Source organism: Brachionichthys hirsutus, chromosome 10 (assembly GCF_040956055.1).
Source record: "Brachionichthys hirsutus isolate HB-005 chromosome 10, CSIRO-AGI_Bhir_v1, whole genome shotgun sequence".
Classification (NCBI taxonomy): domain Eukaryota; kingdom Metazoa; phylum Chordata; class Actinopteri; order Lophiiformes; family Brachionichthyidae; genus Brachionichthys; species Brachionichthys hirsutus.
The window spans coordinates 12633134-12655624 of NC_090906.1; the positions used below are offsets into that span (position 1 = coordinate 12633134).

Genomic DNA, 22491 nt, shown 5'->3' on the forward strand with positions numbered 1-22491 from the left:
ATCACCAACAGGCTAATGCTGACGGAAGTGCTCGTGTACTCATATAAAACGCAGCGTCATCAGCAAACTGTGCACGTACTATAAACATGACTTCTTCCTTTTCTCCAGTTCTGAGGGATGACTTCCGTCAAACGCCCAGTGATGTGGTGGTAGCAGCAGGTGAGCCGGCGGTCATGGAGTGCATACCCCCCCGGGGACACCCGGAACCCACCATCTCCTGGAAGAGAAACAACATCCGGGTGAACGACCGAGACGAGAGGATCACTGTGAGTTCCTGCTTCTTACGCCGGGAATATTTATTTGAACTAAGGTTCCACTAAATTAATTATAGGCCTACTTATTAAATTACCATAACCTCCATGATTTGTGCGTTTTAGTGTTTGATTAATTAAACAAAGTTTATATGGTCAAACATTTTGTCCTTTGTCGATATACACCTGCTATTTGGCAATCTGCATGCGTGTGAATGCCGTATACCACGATCAATCATTGCAGATACTTATTGCAAACTGAGCAGTGGAAGATGTCTCTGCGACGACTGGAGCGAGACCCGTTGTCAAACGGCGTCGGAAGAAGCAGCAGAGCCATCCGTCATGACACGCACTGAAAATGGCAGGATGGCTTTCCTCTTGACTAACATGCTTCAATATCCTGTTCCCAACCTCTTCCCATTTGTCTTCTTTCATTCCTCCTCCATCCTCTCCTTCCCTTCCTCTTCTTGTCATCCCCGTTTTCCCATATTTTTCAGATCCGGGGAGGCAAGTTGATGATTTCCAATACTAGGAAAAGTGACGCCGGCATGTATGTGTGTGTCGGAACCAACATGGTGGGAGAGAAGGACAGCGATCCGGCTGAACTGGTGGTGTTCGGTGAGTAGACTGCATCTCCCAGAATGCTAATGAACTGATAACGCTGCATGTGCACCATGTGACCGATGGTGCAGGCGGAGATGAATTTCTCCCAGTTGCTCTCCTGGCCTCCAGCTTTTTCACTTCTGTCTGATTCCCTGCTTTCATCTTCGCTGCAGAGCAGAAGCTTTAGCATTCCCAACGTGTGTATTGACCCCGGAAAACAGATTAAATATTGATATTTTCTTTTTAGTCATACCAAGCCCCCCCCCCCCCCTCCTGCTGACCACCACCTGCTGCTCCTTCTGTGCATTTGTGGTGAAAAAGTAAATCTGAACTCAGTAACACCCAATTTGCGGTTCCTAAAAATACACAACCTGTCCAGTTCAGCCATCTGGGAAACTTGATCATATTAGATAATATTGGAAAGAAAGGGATTTCTTTAAAAGTTTGTGATCTCCTCTCCGTCCTGTGTCTGATCCCAGAGAGGCCGGCGTTCACCAAACAGCCGGTGAACCAGGTGGTTCTGGCGGACGACACGGTGGACTTCTTCTGCGAGGTACACGGAGATCCAGCTCCGACTGTCCGCTGGCGGAGAGACGACGGGGAACTGCCTCGGGGCAGGTATGACAGAACAACACCCACTGTACTCTTTAATTGGACCAGCGCAACGAAGCGGAGCTATGTTGGTATCACAGAAGCCAACTGGGTGCAGGGCGTAACTTGGCAACGTGATATATATCCACTAACAAGTGGTGTTAGGATAACTAATTAGAGAACAAACGTCTGCGCGGATTCGCCTCGCTGAGGCTTTGTGCTTCACGGAGTGCGACTGAGTGGATTCTGAGTGCGTGATAATAATCACAGCACTATTACAGCGCACAACTGCTTCACTTCTCCTCTCACACGCCTTCGTTAATCTTTAACAAATGTGTTGAGAGATCCCTTCAAGATCTACAATGGTTTTTTTTTTATTACGTTGCTTAAAGCCGTATGAGATGCAAGTTCAAAACTTACTGCCTTAATTTCATCTATTCACACGTAGCAATATCCTGAGACGCCAAATCAAAATCTCATGTTGTCAACAGTCTTTGCGAAGACTAAGGAAGCAGATCACTTTGTATTAAGCATTTAAACGTGAATGTCTCTCTCCGCTGGGGCCTTCTCCTAGGAGCCCCGTTGATCCGGTGCTAAATATTGCACGTCCATGTCTTTGCAGGTTTGAGATCCGCAGTGACAACAGCCTGCGTCTGACGCAGGTGCGAGGCGAAGACGAGGGCACTTACACCTGCGTGTCAGAGAACAGCGTGGGCAAAGCGGAGGCATCGGGGACCCTGCAAGTACACGGTAAAGACACGGACACGCCCCTCCGAGACAAGCAGGCGACGCCTGCATCAGAGCTATCTTATACTTCAAGGGACTCGACTCTGGTTTATGACGCCGACTGGCTTCACAGTAAACATGTTGGTGTTTGGAATAAATTGAGGAGAATTGTCATGTCACAATGTATACATCTTGAATTTAATGCAGCATGGATTTTGTGAAAAAGTGCCTTTGCCTACATTCACACTGCAGGCAAAATCGGTTAAATCAGATTGATGGATTCATCTCATTTTTATTGTATTTTTTTACTCCGTCGTGGAGGATCATAGCAGAAAGCTGCAAATTACCTGACACAAAGGGAAGTTTCATTCGCAGACCTTTTTTTTTTTTGCGCTTTCTTGCCCTCTGCCTGAAACGCTGACAGGCTGTCATCGCGCTGCTGATTCCATGAAGCGAGTGCGTTATGAAACTCAACGGTCGTACCAGTGACATCTCCTGCACAGTGAGAACATGAAAAGAGCATCTCAATAAGAGAACTAAGAATAACTGGCTTAGTTCCAGCTGATCTGTGAATCTGATTTATTTCCAGTACGTTGGTTAAAATCATCAAATAAAGTACTTTTAATAATAGAAAGGTAGAAATCCGTCTCCATCCACTCTATTTCAGCAAATCTAGTTCAATGAGTAAAACCTGGCATGAAATTGGACCCCAGCACTGAATAAATGAGTAAATGACTTGCACAGATGGACAGTTTTACTATTCATTAAAAAAAAGATCTCACCCAGCACCGGTTTATTCCTCTTTGTTCAGACACACTCTTAGTTTTTAAGGGAAAGGTACCAGAAAGTCTGTTTCAGCTCTAACAAATGTTGAACGTTAGCGTCGGTGTCCAAATACGAGAATATTACTGCCAATGAGAAGTCAGCAAACGTGACAGACATCGAGGATCGTGGCTTAAACTCCGTATAATATGCACACTGTTAACTATGAGAGAGAAAATGTGAAAGCAATGGAATGTAAGTTCTTTTCGAGGTTCGATTCATCGACTGTCTGGGGAGGGGAGATAAAAAAAAAAAAAAAACAATCATTGGATTGCGTTCGGATGAAGTCAGTTCCTGGAAGGGAGGCGCTCGGATGAGACGTCTGTCATTTAGGATGATAAAAGAGAATGTAGAGTTTTACTCTCTGTCTCTGTCATCCATCAGCACGCTCATCTTCATGCGCTAAACACACACACACACACACACACACACGGATAAACACTCTTAATTGATTCTCAGAAGCAGATTTCAGCCAAATAGTGATTGATTTTTGTTTGGTGTAGCTGCATTATTCGGGATAATAGGGACTGACACGTATCCGAACGCACGCGCACACACACACACAGACATACTGCTCATCAATCAGAACCCAACCTCCAGTCACTCCCATCATCTTTTCCGTCCTTCCTTCATCAGCTCGCTCCATTTTCAGTTCAGTCCATTTACTTTCAGCGGATCCACGTGAATATTGATTGTGAACTGGCGTGTTTAGCGGCCCTTCAGAGCTTCACTGTCGGGTTCAAACGTTTTATGTCATCATTCATCACGAGCCCATGACATCATCTAATTCAAGGTTCTTTTCATCTTTTCTTTTTCACCCCCTTTCTCCATCCCTCCGTTGCAGTCGGCCCATCCAGTGAGTATTCCATTTCATCCCATATTTGTGTGTGTGTGTTTGTGTGTGTGTGTGTGTGAGAGAGAGAGCGTGCGTAACACACCGTCTGCCTCAGCGTGCGTTAGAGACAGCTGTCTGTCACATCAAGGTACCTCAGGAGCGCCTGCTGGGAGCGTGTGTGTGTGTGTGTGTGTGTGTGTTTGTTTCCTCCTGCAGTGCGTTGCTGCAGATCACACGTCGGCGTGCGAATGTGGGAAGCCGTGGCTGTCGGCTGTCTTCATTGACCAACACGCTGACTTCATTCATACACACAGCAGCCGGAGGATTCTTCCACGTCGGTGTGAGACGCTGAGCAAGCAGAAGCGTTCGGCTGCTCTGATTCTGAGCGCCGTGAGCGTCCGTCGGTGACGCGGCTCTGATTCTGAGCCGTCACATAGGAAGGAAGAGGCGGAGGAAAGGCGCACCGTTTCGACTTTAAACCGTTTTTTTATTTTCCTTTTTGAGCTGCTGCCCTAAAATATTTTATTTTGGATAGAACAAACGAATCCTTCGTGATCATTTTTATGTCGGGTTTTGGAATTATGATGCAATGGGGTTGAGCGAGAGACTAAATCTGAAGAATTAGCCATCATTACATCATCACTCGGGCGTAGCTCTCATCCGCTCTGGTGCTTCCCACCCGTTCCAGACGTTCCGCCTTCGGTCATCAGAACAGCCGTGGGAATTGAACTTGTGGCTCTTGTCTATTTTTGCCTCCCTCTTGGCACGTCAGCCCGGTCGGTCGTGTGCTCTCCTGCTCTTGTGGGTGTCCATCGTGTGAAAGACGACTCAAGTGGCTTAATCTTAATTTAGGCCCATTTCACTCTCGCGCCGCCTTCTGTGCTTATCTGCCATCATCTTTGCAGACTCGATTATAGTTTTCAAGTGTAAAATTAAAGTTCCATGCGTTTGATGAGCAGCTACCATTTCTGTCTTTTTTAAAGGCCACTTAAAACTACAGAAAGCTGTTAGACGTCGCATCGCGGAATACTAAATGACTGAACAGGGGACGTGCTGTGCAGAGCGCTCCCCTGACACTATTTGCTGGTTTTACCATGTGTATTTCGGCTCCCCTATTTAAATCTATCTCTCGATTTCCATCCCACGTGAGGATGCTAATGTTCGTCCCTGCCCTAAATCCAAAGCGCAGAGTCTCACCGAGTACCCCCATTATCGCTAATTATTTATTGCAGCCGCGGGGAATGTGCAAACTTGCCTCCTCAAATCAAACATTGTTATTCTGCACACAGAGCTGTGCAGCGTACCAAAGCCAGCTTTCTAAAACGCCGAACTTTTCCTAGCTGTCGGTGTAATTTGGGTCAGACTTACAGCGTTTTGTCAAATGTTCTAGTGTTGACAAGTTCAGGTTCGTTGTTGTTGTCGATTTGCCTCCTATCACCCTTTTCTGATGCGGGGTGTTCATCACATCAGCCTGGACTGGCATGACATGAGAATCGGGTATTACATTGCGTTTCTTTAATATTTCAGGCCTTGCATCAGTCTTAACAGAAAAGCCTCTCCTTGAGGTATAACAGGGAAGTGAACGCCTGGTTCGTCCCACTTTGGGCTCCGACTGCTGCTGGTTGTTGGCCGTGAATGATGTGACATGACATGACATGACATGACATTGCACACATTAGCAACTGTATTTAGGCCAAATCAACACGGCGGCGGTTGGTTTACGATTGCGTGTCAGGTTCGGAAGCATATGATCCCTCGATCCACAAGATTGGGGGTTTCCATGGCGGCACAATGACGTTTGAGACACTGAGCGACGTAGAAAGTTCCTTTCACTCTAATATGAAACATAAAACAACCAGCATTTCCATTGCCAGCTTTCTGTTGGCTATTCAGCATCATTTTTTCAGGCAGTCTCTAAAGCTGGGATGAACTTTTTGGCTTTTCTACAGCGTCCTGAATGCACCGGCCTCACTCGGCTGCATTCGAGTTGGCATCTCTGAAACATTGCTGCCCTCCTGCTGTGTGAAGTAGCCTGCCGTGCTAACGGTCTTTAGGATAGCAAAGACCTGGGTGATTCCCATGATGGGGGGGGGGTGGAGGGGGGGATGAATATGCAGCCCATGAAGTCAAGCTGTCGCATTCGTCTTTGTTGAGCGATTACACAGGGCAAGTAAAGCGCAAGAAGGGAGTCTAGAAATGTTCCAGGCAGTTCGTCCCGATCAGACCTTTTTACCGACGTTTTAACTCTGAGAAAATGTCTGTTCTGCCTTCGACCCTCCGACTCTTCTGCTTATCGTTCTTCCTTAGCTGTTTTCTCATTATTTAGGCACTCGGTTGAACTTTAACCCTCCCAACAAACGGAAAAAGAAATTGTCCCTCATTGATGTCAGGATGTCTATTCTAAAGTTTAATTGCTTTGCGATGACAAATGGAAGTAATTTCAAGTTGTTGTTAAAACGTGCAGCAGAACCAGAGCAGTGCGACAGACACGGTTTCTCGTTTCTTTTTTTCCGTCTCTCTGTCTCTGCGAGTTGATCTCGCTGTTTGTCTTTCTGTTCTCATAGAAGGCCCCTCCCTCAGTGCCCCCTTCTCTCTCTTCCCTTCGGGTTTCTCCCGATGCTAATTACACGTAGAATGAAAGAGAAGCTGGAGATCAGGTGGGAACATGAGAAATCCATTAGGACTGGTGGAGGGCATCATTATGCATTCACACCTCCCTCTGTGCAGAAAGACCTGCCACTTGCTACAGAATCAATAGGTGTGTGTGTGTGTGTGTGTGCTGTCCTCCATTTCTGTTCAAAGACATCTGACGCCTGCTGCCCTGGATCAGCAAGGTGACCCACAAACCTGGATTTCTCGGCGCTCCGACCTTTGTCCAAGCGTCGGATTGACTCTCACGGCCCGTAGCTTAATCGATGATCGTCTATAGCGGTTTACATCCCTCAAAGATAAACTAATCAAGGCTGGACCACTGGAAAATACAGCCTCTTCTTTGGCTTGCATCTGATTGGTGGTTCAGCAAAACACATGATTGCATTCTCTCCGCTGCAGTGCCACCTCAGATCGTGGTTCGCCCGCGGGACCAGATCACGGCTCCGGGCCGCACCGTGACCTTCCTCTGTGGCACCAAAGGAAACCCTCCGCCAGCCGTCTTTTGGCAAAAAGAAGGCAGCCAGGTAAGAAAGGTTCAGAGTCATATTTGTTAGAATTGGCCACGGAGCTCGTTCCGTTTCAAAGAGGGTGACGCAGCTTCTCCCCTCTGAGGCGTCCATCAGGGCTTCACGGGCAATTTGTGTCTCACAGCAGGTGGTTTGGACAAAAGGGTTTGAGCCGCTGGTTAACAAGACCTCAGCTGGCGACGAGGGTTTGTGGACTGTAATGTAAATACAAGTTGGAATCGTGAAGCCCTGATTTGGATCTACTTTACAGCTTTTAAATGTGCTTCTGAGTTTCCCAGAGAACAACTAAAGGAAAAACCTTATAGCATTGTGTGCAACAAAAAAAGAAATAAGCAGCTACAAATAGCATATATTCACGTACCTTTGTAAATGGCTGAATCTCCCATTGTGTGTTTCCTGTGTTGTGAAAATAGGCTGGAAAACCTGTCGAGTGATTTTACAAACATCTCAGAAAACGCAGCCCAGTTTTTTAACAATATATATTTTTTTGCTTTGCTTTGCTTTGCTTTATTTAATCGATATATATAGGTTCTCACACACACCTGCCTATGTGACGGATGAAGAGGGGAATCGACCTTGAAGTGTCAAAGCTGCAGCAACATTTGTTCTTAGTGTGGCACAATCTGGCATCCACCATTAGTCGAGGAACTGCTGTCATCTTGTTGTTCATCACATTTGACTCTCAAGATACATTTAGAAGTGCTCTCTCTTAAAATATGCTCACAATGCCACACATTTCAAAGATGAATTAGGGAGCGACAATGTAAAACAGGGAGGTATTTAAAAAAAAAAAAAGGATTGACCTAGCGGTTGATGCATTCACTGTCGTTTGAAGTCAGTAAAGTTAAATGAAACAAAGGCAAACGAATCTAAACTGGCCTCAGCCTCAAATGTAATAAAAGTAGATCAAATACGACCTTTTTTCCTCTTTTGGATAAATAAAAGCGTGAAGCTCGCCTCATGGTGGGAGCTCTTTACAGAGCCTCACATTCACACACACATTCACACACTTGTGGCCCGTGTGCCACGCCCACTGGGAGTGGTTTAGTTTTCAGTGTCTTCCCAAAGAACCCTTTGACACGTGGACAGTCAGAGAGCGAGACTCGAACCGCCGACCTTCTCGATTTCAGGCTGCATCTCTTCACACAGTCATATCTTTGGCTGCTTATTCCACGCCAGGGTGACACACACACACACATTCTGAAATGAGTGGGGGTTTGTCCGTGAATAAGTATGTGTGTTAGAAAGGGGCGCATATGATAAGTGATACAGCCGGCTGGAATGCGCTGAAAGGCCTGATGGGAGTGCGTGGGAGCCTGCAGCGCGGCTCCCAGGTACAGATTAAAAGGGTGTGAGTGAGATTGGAGGAGGTCTAGAGAATGTGCGTGGGAGAGGGAGAACAGGAGAGAGCATGAAGGCAGGGGAGGACGGGAGGAAGTGTGTGGGACGCGTGTTTTGTGCAGTGGTAACTTTTCCGGCCGATGCACAGGAAATCGAGTTCTTGTACACGGATAAATGAAAATGGAAAGTAGATTAGATTAGTGTGGAAAGCGTGTCACAGCTTGGTGTTGCATTGGAGATCGATGTACAACTGAATGAGCGTTTTCAAGGTCAGTGAGGTCGAGTTTAGAGAAGGTTCAAGTCCACCAGTGTGACCCTGAACGAAGCCTGAAAAGCGTCTCTCCCTCCGGATGGCATTCTGTGATGAGTCAATAAAAATGATCAGAATCAACCATAAAGTTAAAGTGCTGTTTTCCTCCTTCAGATGTTGCTGTTCCCCATCCAGGAGCCTTCACAGTCCGGCCGCTTCTCCGTGTCTCTGAGCGGCGAGCTGACCATAACGGACGCCCAGGTGGAAGACTCTGGCTTCTACATCTGTCAGGCCATCAGCGTGGCCGGCAGCATCCTCACCAAATCCCTGCTGGAGGTGGAGAGCGGTGCGCGTGAACACACACACACACACACACACACACACACACGCAGGCAGGCAGCGTGTGCATTGCACTGATGGCGAGCGTTTAAATCTCGAAGAAGACGTTTGACTAGCCGTCGCCGCTCACGCCGCAGTGCTTACAGATGCGCAGTAATGGCGTGCGACCATATATGTCCATGCGCTTGTTGGCGAGCTGAACGAGCTGCCAGCGAGGCTGAGGGCGCATGGGGGTCGAGGGTCGGACATTTATTTAGTGAATATATCTGACGCTTGGCGGCTGAATCTCGCAGGGTAATGCACGCCTAAGTAAAGCGGTTGCAGCTGATGTAAACACACCGTCCAACATCTGTTCCTCTATTTTTACCTTCCCTGTCAAAACATTGTGTCTCACTGCAGACAGTTGTTTAGCGAAGTCGAGTCCCAAATTCACGCTGTGCATTTTGGAAGTGCCTGCTGTCATTTGTCTTGGCTGCGGCGTTACCACACTGCAAACCCGTTTAAAACGAATGGATACAGCGTGTCAAAACCATGAGGATGATTAATAGTCGGGATCGACCGATAGGCGGCCGATTATATCGGCATTTTGACGCATATCGCAGCAGACTCTTAAAATAGTTTTTTATCTCTAAAATGGTTCTAAACATCCCAGTCCTGTACGTCTCACAACTATCATTAGCGTTAGCGCGCTAGCTCAGTGGAAAAGCCCAATAATGTTCTTGTGCTGTCCCTCCAGATGTGTCTGTAAATCACTTAAGACAAGATTGCTGATATTATTGATCGGGAAATAGTCGGTGATAATAGTAAAAAGTGTGCGTGAGTCAAATTCAGTTAGCTTTGTTGCAGGCTAGCACGTAGCACAAGGGGAAGGCTAGAGAGCAGAAGCTAACATCCAGCGTCCCTCGTCCTGCAGCACCTTCAGACCGCGTCCCACCCATCATCCGCCAGGGTCCAGCCAATCACACGTTAGTGCCCGGTTCCACGGCTCAGTTTCACTGCCACATCATGGGCAACCCCATCCCCAGCATCCAGTGGGAAAGAGACGGCCAAAGAATCCTGGGCAACGATGGTCGAACCAGCTTGATGGAAAACGGCACGCTCCAGATCACCAACCTGCAGGTTTGTTCCATTGTTTGTTTGTTTGAAGTAGGGCAGTGCGTATGAGTCAATGTGTCAGCGTACAGCTTCAACGTAAATACGCCGGCGTTAGCGCAAGAGCTACATTTGGTCTGTTGTCCGAAGGCAGGTAAACCATGAAGTTACACGCTTCCGGACTAATTCAACTTGAACACAGTTTTCTTCCACGTTTTTTTCTCTTCGTTGCACATTCATCAGCCTCCCCTTCCTTCACGCCGCACCTTCCAGTGAACTCGTTTAAACAGATTCATTGCGTTTATCACTATTTGCACATCAAACACGATGCAGTTGAAGCAACAAAAGCAGACGTGACTTGAGAAAACGCTGTTTTTAATTACGGGGAAAGTAGGAAGGCGCAGGGTGGATGTTTTCACAGCAGACTCGAATGCCGCGTTTATGAGACGGATGAAAGGTGGCGAATGGAGCAAAGCCGCATTTGTGAGGCGTGATCGCCATGGTAATTATCACGCCAGGCCATTAGCAGTCATTAGCGCCGCCTTACTCCGCGGTAATGAAATCCTTTCTGCACAGAATTCCCTCCTGGGTGCGACGCGGCACCTGAGGTCACGGCAGCTCCTGTAAGGCTCGGGGAGGCTCGCGCATTAATTGATTGTGGGTTTTCAGTGATTGACGATCACTGAGACTCGAAATTAAATCCTCGATACATCACTGCTAGTGAGGGCTCTCTCTTTCCTAGAGGGGAGGGCGAGGGTGCGAAAGATGGAGGGAGCCGTAAAGCTGACTTAGAGGTGAGTGTAGGACGAAAAATTTACACTGCATTCATGTCGAGCGGGAATAAAAGAGAGGAACTCGACAGCTGAGAGCACCCACTTGGAAGCGCTTGTTTTGGAGCCCACTTTAAGCCGTCAGTCACCGTGTGGAGGTTCTCCGCAGACGGCGGTTCTTTTTTGTGATCAGATTCCAAAGAGTATTTGATTTTATTGGTTTGCATTGGTTTGGTTTTCAGATATTATTTTTCTGTAACATTCTTTGTTTCTGGAACAAGCACTTTGTGAATTTTATTTCTAGAAAAGTGCTATAGAAATAAAGCATATTATTATTATTATTATTAACCAGAATTTCCCAAAGTTACATAAATAAAAATGTTTTGTTTCACTCGCATCCTTCTTATGGGAGCTCCGCTGTGGAATGCAGTGGGAAGGCCATTAAAGACCAAACACTTTTGCATCATAGTTAAAAAGTGAAACGCATTTAACCCAGAAATAATCCTTATAGATAAGTCGATTTCATCGGAGCCCCCGTTGGGAGGCAGATGGTGTGTTTGTTTCGTGTACCTTGGCATGGAGGGGATGCCATTACCCTCGGATCTCTGCCAGACACAAACACTATCCTTGTCCAAAACCGGTGCCGAGACGTCCCGGACAGACGGGAAGTGTGTGTCGGGGGGGGTTAAAGAGGTTTTCTGCTCAGCAGTCGATGACGACGAGGGGTTGGGCGGGGTCTGCGGGGTATGACAAGGTCGCCCAAGGATGGGAGGACAGCAGTTTGGAAACAGAGGAACCCAAATAAAGCCTGAGGTCAACATGAACTAAAGATAATCAGTTCAAAGCAGGAAACTTTGACTCCTGGTTTACACACGTTGTGGTCGGTTATCACGTTTCAAGGCTCTGATGTCATCATCATCATCATCATCATCATCAGCCTTCTGTGCCCCAGACTCACTCTGTCGGATGATTTCTGATCCCAAACGTCAAAAGGACGTCATCAAAATAAATGAATGTTCTCCGATTCCTTCTTTAGCGTTGGAGCTCCTCTCTTCCCCCCCCACACCCTCATCACATTTTTCAGCAATCTGTTTCTCATGCCGCCCAGAGCTTGCCTTGATTAATAGTCAGGTGTCTCGCCTGTTCACCCCCCCACCCGCCCTCCGTGCCAATTCCCCATCCACAGATCAAGCGCCACCATCTGGGGACCTGCTTTTTTTTGTACCCCCCCCCTCAGACAGACGCACCATCAGCTGGACCCCCGAAGGTCAGCTCAAGGTCAGGGCCTATAGAAAGAGAGGGAGCCACCGCCGCCGCGGCTGCCTCGCAGGCCGGAGAGTCACCTGCCCCCCCCCCCCCCCTCCCCCCCGGTTCCGCAGGGTGCCCTGACAGGCCACTTAGGCTTGAGTAATTTCTCCGTCGGTGTTACTGATGAGTTGGCCCGAACGCAGGAGAGGACTGTGTGCCCGACATTCGACGAGGCATTACTCACGACGGCCGCTGCCCTGCACATCCTCTGCATAATGTATCAGGTTTTCAATGAAAGTAACGCGGGCTGTGTTTGCAGAGTAAGCGACGAAAGGGAAGGCTGATTGTGTTTGCGGTGGATCGGGTCTGCAAGCAAATTGATGAACTGCAGAAGATTAAAGGTCTTGTAGCAAAACAGATAAAACTAAAAACTAAAACTAGAAACACAATTAAAGTTCTCCACACACACACACACACTCCCACACACACACACACACCTGTAGCACGGCATCCACGGACACACAGGACGCACAGATGCAGCTCGCATTAAAAGGAATGCAGGCCGACTGTAAATGCAGCTACAGTAGAATAATTGATCTGGTTTTAGCAGATAGTCCAGATTGATTTGTTACACAACCCGTTGCGGTATCTGTATAAGATCTTAACCGAACATTGAACACGTCTGCTTTGTATTGTCTGTTTTCTTCTGCTGCATTGCTAAATATCATTAAGGTCAAGTCCCAGTTCCGCTTTTTAACGCTACCTGGGGGGGACTCGGGTGGGGGGGGGGGTGGGATTGGACATGGGGTAAATCTGCACAGTAACCACCCAGTCCCGATTGGTGCCTCGTTGACTTTGTGGCGCGACAGGAAGCTGCACCAGGCAACACCCATTTCCTTTTAAGTCACGGCGCTCATCATCAAATTAAAAAAGGCTTGGTTTTGTCATTTAGGTCTGAACTCTAAAACTAGAAATGAGGCGCGGGGGGGGGGGGGACAGAAATAAAGAGAGACGAAAGAATGACTGGGATAAAAAAAAAGTTGTTGCTGCTTCGCTGTCACTACTTTGAGAGATTCACCAGAGCAGCAACTCCCAAAATCTCCCCCTGTTGTAAGCAATTTCACAGCCCATCTAGCTCCTGGCTCGCCTCCCCAAAAATTAAAATGTGCACACCCACACACACACAGGTGCATTTATCACACACCTCTTAATTGCGTATCCTCATAGCCCGTCCACAATGCTAAGTAGCTGTCAGGTAGAAAGACGGGCTCCTCGGACGCTTCTCGAGCTCGAGCTGCTCATTAAGATTCCGTCCTTTGATCCTCCTTTTTACTCTCGTCCTCCGCCGCGTAGCAATCAGACGAGGAACATAAAAGTCACCGTCTTGTCTTTAGCTTCCACTTCAAATGGCTCCGCTGGGAATGAGCCGTTTCTGAAGAACACTGTAATAACCACATGTGACATTTCTAAAGGGGTGGGGGGGGGGGGGGGGGGGCAGGTCATTAAAAGGTGTGCTATATTAATTATGCTTACTGAGAACTAACCCTAAACACAATCATCTCCAAACTTTGAAAGGAGCCTGATTAGATGACATTTAGATTTCTCCATCCGTTTTCTTCCGGAGGAACCTGGAGAACCCACGCAGACAGCGGTAGAACGTACAGACTCTGCACAGATCACGCCGAGCCGAGGGAGAATGAATTGTTTTAAGCACATCGGCGCCGTGGGGGCCACGAGACGCTTTACGCCGCTACTAAAAGGCCGATTGTACTTTAATGTAAAAATGGAAAGAGTTGTTCGGCCGGCTTTGTTGGAACAGCAGCTTCCTGTTCTGGCAGCTTCCTGTTCTGGCAGCACCTCCCCCCCCCCGCTCAGCATGCCAGGGACAAACATTCTGGGTTGAGAGATATGACATTTAGTCTCAATCGCCGCTAATGGGTGCATCAACGCGGCGCCGCCGACTCGCTAAACTGATGATGCACATTTCTCTGTTGCCAGGAAACGGACTCGGGGGTGTACACCTGCCTGGCCTCCAGCTCCAGCGGAGAGACGAGTTGGAGTGGAGTACTCACAGTCAAAGGTAGACTTAAATACATGCAAATGAACAGCCCGATGAAGCGGCAGCAAAACAGAGACGCGTACGCCGATCTGTCCAGCAGAAAGTCGAGACTATTTCTCCCCCCGTTTTATTCGTTGGAGAGTGTTAAACTTTTACTGTTTCAATTAACGGTATAAATGACCCGTTAGCGATTAAAGAGTGAGTGCAGGTAAGGAAATGTGCGCACTGAGAGGTAATTCTTCACGTTGGATCTACTGCCAAATAACAAGATAGCAGATTTTAATTAAGACTTTATGAAAAGTCCTTCATTAAGTCCCGCCTCCAAGTTAAACCATTTTGACGTGGGGGGAGGTAAGGAGGTGATTTCCTGACTGAATCCAGGCGATGTTTTCTCCTCTGCTGGTTCTGAGGCGGCGACCGACCAGATTGTCGGTCGGCCCGCGAAGTTGAGTTCGACAGACGCTTTTCTTTCGACGCGTAAACATTAAACAACGTTACCTCATTTTGGTTCTCCTGCGGCTCAGACCTTTTTATTTTCTCCGCATCCCATCAGGCTTTAGTGCGTGAGATGTCTGAAGCCGTAGAGACTTCATTAGTGGCTTAAATGGAAGAACGAGAAGTTAACAAGCTGCTCTGATGACATCGAAGTGTCTTATTTGGCTATTAGCTTCGGAATGGATCGTTAAGATCTTGCAGCTACGGCGGTGAAGAAACGGCGTTGAACCTCTACCAGTCTGTCTCAGTGTCCCTCTTCCTCCTCCTCCTCCTCTTCCTCCTCTCCATCCAGAGAGTGCAGACCCATCGGTAGCTCAAGCCACAGAACCCTTCCAGCTGCCGGGTCCGCCGCACAAACCCATCGTCACCGACGTATCCAAGAACAGCGTCTCTCTGACCTGGCAACCCAACGCCCACGAGGGAGGAGCTGCCGTCACCTCCTACATCATCGAGGCCTTCAGGTGAGGGGTTTTTGGGGGAGGGGGGGGACCCAGCTGGGTTGACTCTCATTGGTCAAGACGGTTTTTCCCAGTTGTTTTCCCTCCGTCCCGTCCGCAGCCAATCGGCAGGCAGCACGTGGCAGACTGTTGCCGACGCGGTCAGGGTGGAGACGCACACGATCGCAGGCCTTCACCCGAACACCATCTACCTCTTCATCGTGCGCGCCGTCAACACCTACGGCCTGAGCGACCCGAGCCCCATCTCCGAGCCCGTCAGAACTCAAGGTCGGTACCCGCTGTGAAGCCAAACGTGGCTGCTGGCGGCCCCCGGCGGCCCCCAGCCCCCATGCCGCTCTAAGGACGGGTGCGTTCCTTTCAGACGTGAGTCCTACCGGTCAGGGCGTGGACCACAGGCAGGTGCAGAGGGAGCTGGGGGAGGTGGCGGTCCAGCTGCAGGATCCAGTCACGCTAGCAGCGGCTTCTATTCGAGTGTCCTGGACCGTAAGTGGCTCCTTGAGGGGCCCGGTTCTATTAGGGAGAACCGTATTCTCGTATCTCTTCTCTAAATCCGCCCTCCTGGTTTCAAGGTCGACCGTCAGTCCCAGTTCGTCCAGGGCTACCGTCTCTTCTTCCGGCCCACGGGGGGGGCGTGGCACCTCCAGGACATCAACTCGCCCTCCGAACGCAGCACCGTGCTCTCCGGCCTTCTCAAAGGGGCGGACTACGAGATAAAGATCCGGCCTTATTTTGACGAATTCCAGGGCAAGGACAGCCGGACGTTGCTGGTTCGAACGCCGGAGGAAGGTATTCAATCCGGTGACTCGGAAAAAAAAAAAGGAGAGAGTCCGATTATTCTATTCCTGATGACGTCACAAGGCCTTGGAAATGGCTCGTCATTAGCGTGAATCAAAGTAACGTTATCTCCTCTTTGGCTTCATTTTATATCCATTAAAATTCCGGTTCATTAACTCCGGCCCCCCCCCATGCTAGGTTCGTAGCCCACGGACCACGACAGCTTGATAATGGTTGCCGGTAGATTCAAACTTTCCTCGCCACCGGCCCTCGAAGAGATCGGCCTGTCTGAGTTGCCTAATTGTGCACAGAGAGAGACGTCGTTAACTTTTAAAACGTGACCCCCCCCCCCCCCCCCTTCAGCTGTTTGTGTCTCTTGGTTGACCTTTTCTGGATGTCCTCCCTCCGCCTTCAGCTAATCTGTCTTAAATTGTGTTCCTCGCTTAGTTAGTAATTATTCAATTCATTGTGTTCAATAAAAGAGCGGCGGTGAAATGAACTGTCTGCCGTCCCCCCCCCCCCCCCCCCCCCCCTCCCTGTTGCAGTTCCCAGCGCCCCCCCCAGGTCTGTCGCAGTCGCGACCGTGAAGCTGGGCAACAGCTCCGGCGTCAGCGTCTCCTGGGAGCCGCCGCCCAGCCGCATGCACAACGGCGTCATCCAGGAGTACAGGGTAAGTACAGGGTACATGGGCGGGGCTGTCGGGGGGGGGGGGGGGGGGCAGACAGAAACACGCCGTCTAACAACCTCCGTGTGTCACGACAAGGTTTGGTGCGTTGGCGGCAGCGACAACCAGACGCGCTCCTACATCAACAGGACGGTGGACGGGAACACGCTGGCCGCCGTGTTGAAAGGCTTGATGCCCGGCGTGCTCTACCAGGTGGAGGTGGCGGCGGTGACGAGCGCCGGCGTAGGCTCGCGCAGCCGGCCGGTGGCGGTCCTCCTCGGTGAGTTTCCTGCAGTCGCCACGGACGCCCAGACGTTTACGTGTTTTAACCATCCCTGCGTTTGTTCCTCCGACATTTGTTCCTCCGACGTTTATTCCTCCGATGTTTATTCCTCCGACTTTTGTTCCTCCGACGTTTGTTCCTCCGACGTTTATTCCTCCGACGTTTATTCCTCCGACGTTTATTCCTCCGACGTTTGTTCCTCCGTCGTTTATTCCTCCGACGTTTATTCCTCCGACGTTTGTTCCTCCGACGTTTATTCCTCCGACGTTTGTTCCTCCAGAGTGGCCAGCCGAGCAGCCTGCCGTGACGGGCAGCAGCGGCGGCGGCGGCGGCGGCGAGGAGAGCAACGTGAGCCTGGCGGAGCAGATCACCGACGTGGTCAAGCAGCCGGCCTTCATCGCAGGCATCGGCGGGGCATGCTGGGTCATCCTCATGGGCTTCAGCGTCTGGATCTACTCCCGGCGCAAGAAGAGGAAGGAGCTGAGCCACTACGCCGCCTCCTTCGCGTACACGCCAGCAGGTTGGGGCCGTTTGTGTTTCACACAATATGAGCAAGACCTCCATCCAGTTTGCTCCTCGTCACTTCCTGTTTCCCTCCTCAGTTGGGTTCCCACGTGGCGAGGGATCGGGCCTCAACGGGAGGTAAGTCTCCGTACTCGCTGCTGTCCCGTCCTTCCGTCTGGACCGTCACATTCACGTCAGAACACCCCTGCAGGCCCGGCGTGCTGGGGGGGAACGTGGGAAACTACCCGTGGCTGGCAGACTCTTGGCCCGCCTCCCACTTGGTGCACGGCGGTAAAGAGGCGGTGAACTGCTGCACCGGCGGCCACGACACGGCCGAGAGATACTACAACGGTGGGACGCCGGCCGGCCTGATGATGTCATCGGCGTGCGTTTCTGTCTCCGGCATTAACCGGCTGTTTCATCGAACCCCGCCCAGACGCTGGAATCTCCAACTACCTGAATCAGACGGAGAAGTACGGCATGGGCGGCTCCACCGAGGGGCCCATCTACAGCACCATCGACGCCGCCGGCGAGGACCTCCGCGGCTTCGCCTACGCGCAGCACGCCTCCGCCGCGCCGTACGCCTCCGCCTCCATCACGCCTTTCACCACCCAGACGCAGGCGCCGGCCCACGCCGCCGGTGAGCAGCAGGACGACGGCCACTGGATCGCCCAGGCGGGGCCGTCTGGCGCTCAGTACGCCCAGCCGGAGCGCTGCAATGGTGAGGAGGAGGAGGAGGAGCCCCGGCCGCTGCTCCGTCCTCCCGTTAGAGCCCCCCCCCCGTGCTGCCGATCGATGATCAATGAGCCTGATTATCCCGTTTCCCAGGTAAACCCAAGCAGAAGGTGATGGGCAAGGCTGTCAAAACGCCGTCTCTGACCTGGATGGAGGCGTTGCCCCCGCCTCCCGCTGACGGAGAGCTGGAGCAGCGTGAGCAGCCCCCGGAGCACGAGGACCTGGACGCAGGGTGGGTGGAACGCCCTTCCTCGCCATTACCCGGCTGCTGTCACCGCTAACGCGGGCATTCGGCATGGAACCCAGCACGCCGCCCCCGCCTCGAGCCTGAACGAACGCCATCGATCCTCAAACAGCCTCGCGGCTCGCCGGACCTGAAGCCGCCTGCGAGATCACGCCGCTGCTTTTTAAGAACGCCTGAAAACGAATCTCATTTTTTCTGTTCCTTGCAGCTCCGACGAGGAGTGGTGCCCCCCCCTCCCGGAGCGGACCTATCTGATGGAAGGTTGTGAGGACGGGCCCTCGACCCCGCTGAGGAACCACGCCTCCTCTCCAGCCACCTCCTACAGCCACCAGTCCACCGCCACTCTCACGCCATCGCCTCACGAGGACCCCCGCCTCAACCAGCTGGACAGCCAGCAGCTGTCACGGTGTGTAAAATGGCGTCCTCCACACCAGAACGGCGGGCGGATGGATCAATAGGCGTCTCCTATTGATCAGCACCGATGGGAAGTGTTCTAATCTATCAGCATCACGACCTCCACCAATCAACGTCTCAGCAGCAATTAGCGACTCTGACAGAAAGCTCCCAATCGAATTCACTTCCATCTCGATCACCATGGAAACGGATCCGTCGTTGTTTTTGACCGTTAACTGCGAAGCGTCTACTTTTTTTTGCCGCTGCGCCGCTTTCTGAAAGACGGAACGAGAACGTCCCGACACAAATGAAGAATGGAATTCACCTAGCCGAAACCGATACCCTCTGATTGATTGATTGATTGATTGATCTGTGTTTTAAGACGAGAGTTAGCAAACTTTAAATAGCGGCTCTCCTCAATGACGCATCGTCCACTATTGATCTCTTTACTCAGGAAAGGCTCCATCATTGAGTGTCACTTATCGCTTTGACGGCGTGCATTGATCCGTAAGGCTAATCCCGTGGGCAGACGACGGATTATCCAGATTGAAACAACCTTGACCGTTTCTGCGTCGACTTTTTTGCGATCCAAGCGCTTCCTTTGCTCCGGTAACATCTCGCCTCTGCTTCCCGTAGCAGAAGGTTACCCTGCGGTCCGGTGCCAGTTCCCCAGGCGCCGAGCCCGCCGCCCGCCCGGTCCAACCCCAACCTCTCCGGCCAACAGCATCACAGCTCAGCAGAGGTTGGCCCGCTGCAGTGCCAGAGTCCCGCCCACCGCTGCCTGCACGCCCAGGCGCCCGCTCTCAGTGGCGACGACGCTAGCGCGACCGCGCACGGTAAAATGACGAGCGCTGCGTGTAACGATTCTCTGCCATGAAACGCTCCAGGTGAGCTCCAGAAAATGCTTCACGCTTCTCTCCCTCCATGCAGCGCCCGGTCGCTCGTCCCCGGCGGATTCAAACACCCCCCCCAGCCAAAAGCTACGAGTGAAAAAGAAGGTGTCCAAGAGTTCAGCGTACCGAAGAGACGTGCAGGGAGGTGAGCGGAGGACGTCGATACGCGGTGGCATGAAGGCTGTCAGACAAAAGCAGCCGAGTGCGGAACTGCTCTTTGTCAGCGAGGGAATAAATGCACCCCCCCCCCCCCCCCCCATGCTAATCCAGCCAGATGTTCACCGTCTCTCCGACTGAACGACCAGTGAAAACACGACCAGAAAGAAAGAACTTAAAACAGGAAACCAGCAAAAATACTCCAAATAGTCTTCATGCGGTTGTTGTTGTTGTTGTTTCTTCGTCCACTTCACTTCTCTCTAGACCTGCCTCCCCCTCCGGAGCCACCCCCAGAGGAGAGCAGGCCGCAGGGGCTCCAGGCAAGCGCGGAGGCCACCGACGTGACCTCCGGTGCGCCGTCCTCCCTGGAGAGGAGAGAACACAGTCATCAGCGGAAAGGCTCCGGACGAAGACACCCCGACAGTAAGGCGGCAGGAATGTTTCACTTCCTGTAGAAAAAGGGACGATGAGACATTTGTGAATTGATCATTCCTGATCAATGAGCGAGCTGCTTGGCAGAGGTCACCTTCTTCAAGAGTCGAAGATGATGCTGCAGTGCTGTTTTTAGAAACGTGCGATCGGTCCAGCAGCTGTTTCATCGGACTCTGACTCCGCCCTCCTTTTCCCTCCTCAGACGAGGAGGTCCTGGTCTGCAGCAGCAAAGCCAGTCACCTGTCCAGGAGTCAGGTGTCCAGTAGCTGCTCCACAACAGGAAGCTCCTCGTCCAGAGGCTCCACCAGAAAGCACAGCGAGGTAGGACTTTAGAATCCGTGTGAATGAACGTATGAAAGAAGAAACAACAAACGTTTTCACCTCAAATGGTTTTAAATTGATGCTTTTAGATATTTATGAGCGAGGAAAGAGCGTTCCCCTGTTGGAGAGGTTCAAACGCTTTGGTTTTATCTATATATCATTACTTATGTGCCATAAAACACACACAGGCTTGTATGAAGAGACATTCCCTCGCTGCCTTACACACACACACACACACACACACACTCTCTCTCAGATCCACCATTACCATTTATCAGCATAGCTGTGCAGTAGAATCGATGCTCGGCGCCGCGCTCCTTTTAAACGCACCCCGAAGACGGGGCGGCCCTGCGGGGATTTCCGTGTGAGCGCGCCGCTGCTCTCGTTGTTCGGTAAAGGTCTGTAGCGGCTCAGCGTTGGCGTCCAGCGCCCGAGTTGTCCCCTAAAGACGCCGTCGGGGGTCCACCTGACTGAGTCCGGGAACGCATCGCTGCTGTTCAGTCGCCACCAAAGGGGGGGGGGAACCGGGGGCGTGAGAAACCCAGCATGAGAGCGATTTTGAGAGCCGTCCGGGCGGGTGTCTGGATACAAAAAAAAAAAAAACCTGGATTTTCCCATTTACTTGTAAAATCTGCATTCAATTCATTCAGCAAAAATCACAGTCATGAAGGGGTCCGATATGAAGTACCATGAAAAGTGTCTTCTGGATCTGATCCAGAATGAGGTCAGGAGAACATATTAAATGTATCATCGTGTATTTATAATTTATGATTCACTGTAACTTTTCATGGTTGGTGTATAAAGACACCGAGTAGCGATCTAGAACCCTTTGATGTTGATCCCGATTCATTTGTCCAACAATCCCGGCAGACACGACGTTCCGAGTCAGAAAGGAATCTTTGGCTATTTACGCTCCTGGATAAACGTCCAAACCTGAATCTGCGTGAACAAATAGAGAACTTCTGAAACTCCTCGATGCAGACGGCGTACGAGTCTGAATGCGAGTACTGCCGTTGAGTAAATGAAGTACTGCCGTTGTGTACATGTACTTGCTTTTTACTGCAGTGCGAGCGCAGCAGGCGAGGAGTTGATGCGTTCTCCTTTACTCCAGGGAGGAGCGCATTTATTAGCGCCGGACCGGGCAGCGGCTTCGACGACTTCTTTTAGTGCCGAAGTTGTTAAGTTCAATTACAAAACCCGACGCGTCGCCATAAAGCGATGGAGACGGGACGGCCCCCCCACGGGGTCGCCCCCCCACGGGGTCGCTCCCCGCCGACCCAACACACATCTGGCATGAGAATGTAGCAAAGGAGCTTGTAAAAGTGACACACGCACACACTCGTTTTACTCTCTGTCGACGCACACACACACACACTCACACACGTTTTACTCTCTGTCGACGCACACACGCACACTCACACACGTTTTACTCTCTGCCGACGCACACACACGCACACACACACACTTGGCTCCCACCCCTGGCTGACCCACACCGGCCTTTTCACGCCTTTCTGCGGACATGAAAGGACGACCTCTTAGTCCGTAATAAAGTCCGGGGTGTTTCCACAGGAAGCCCGGGTTGGGTTACCCCGTCCTCCTGGGGTGCAGCTGGCTGCTATCTGTGCCCTTTCACCTCCAGGGGTCACTGTGTAATTTAAAGGGCGGTAGATTAGAGGCTGTCGGGACGTAGCCCACATCGGCACACATTCTGAGGAACAGCATTAAATACTTTAAATTTGAGCAGCACGCTGCATCCAATCGGATCAGGAAGAAAAGAAAACAGTTTTTTTTTAAACTATTACTTACCAATGTTCAAAATTCTGTAATCTCTCCCACCCTCTGCGTCTTCTCCGAGGCGATGGTTTCTTCCGGTTCGGGTCAGGCAGCAGGATCGTGCAGAATGAATCTGAGCTCAAACCGGCTTTGATTTATCGATATCAAGGCTTCGTGTTGGCGTTTTGGTAACGCTGACGTGTTTCCTCCTTTCCCAGGAAACGAGATAAGACTCCAGCTGATACCGTCAGCGCACCTTC

At 50.8% G+C, this 22491-nt stretch overlaps 1 protein-coding gene across 1 annotated transcript in view; it reads left to right on the forward strand.

The window, feature by feature from the left end:
* Window positions 1-22491, forward strand: part of robo3 (roundabout, axon guidance receptor, homolog 3 (Drosophila)) — a 51585-nt gene that overhangs the window by 27124 nt on the left and 1970 nt on the right. Inside the window, 24 exon segments of the mRNA XM_068744399.1 lie at window positions 109-266; window positions 749-869; window positions 1334-1472; window positions 2068-2195; window positions 6880-7004; window positions 8773-8944; window positions 9851-10056; window positions 14046-14127; window positions 14894-15062; window positions 15160-15326; window positions 15421-15542; window positions 15629-15845; window positions 16379-16503; window positions 16597-16777; window positions 17061-17300; window positions 17383-17422; window positions 17496-17635; window positions 17721-18005; window positions 18113-18251; window positions 18472-18669; window positions 19293-19492; window positions 19587-19694; window positions 19970-20128; window positions 20340-20458. Of these exon segments, the coding sequence (XP_068600500.1) occupies window positions 109-266; window positions 749-869; window positions 1334-1472; window positions 2068-2195; window positions 6880-7004; window positions 8773-8944; window positions 9851-10056; window positions 14046-14127; window positions 14894-15062; window positions 15160-15326; window positions 15421-15542; window positions 15629-15845; window positions 16379-16503; window positions 16597-16777; window positions 17061-17300; window positions 17383-17422; window positions 17496-17635; window positions 17721-18005; window positions 18113-18251; window positions 18472-18669; window positions 19293-19492; window positions 19587-19694; window positions 19970-20128; window positions 20340-20458 (3740 nt within the window).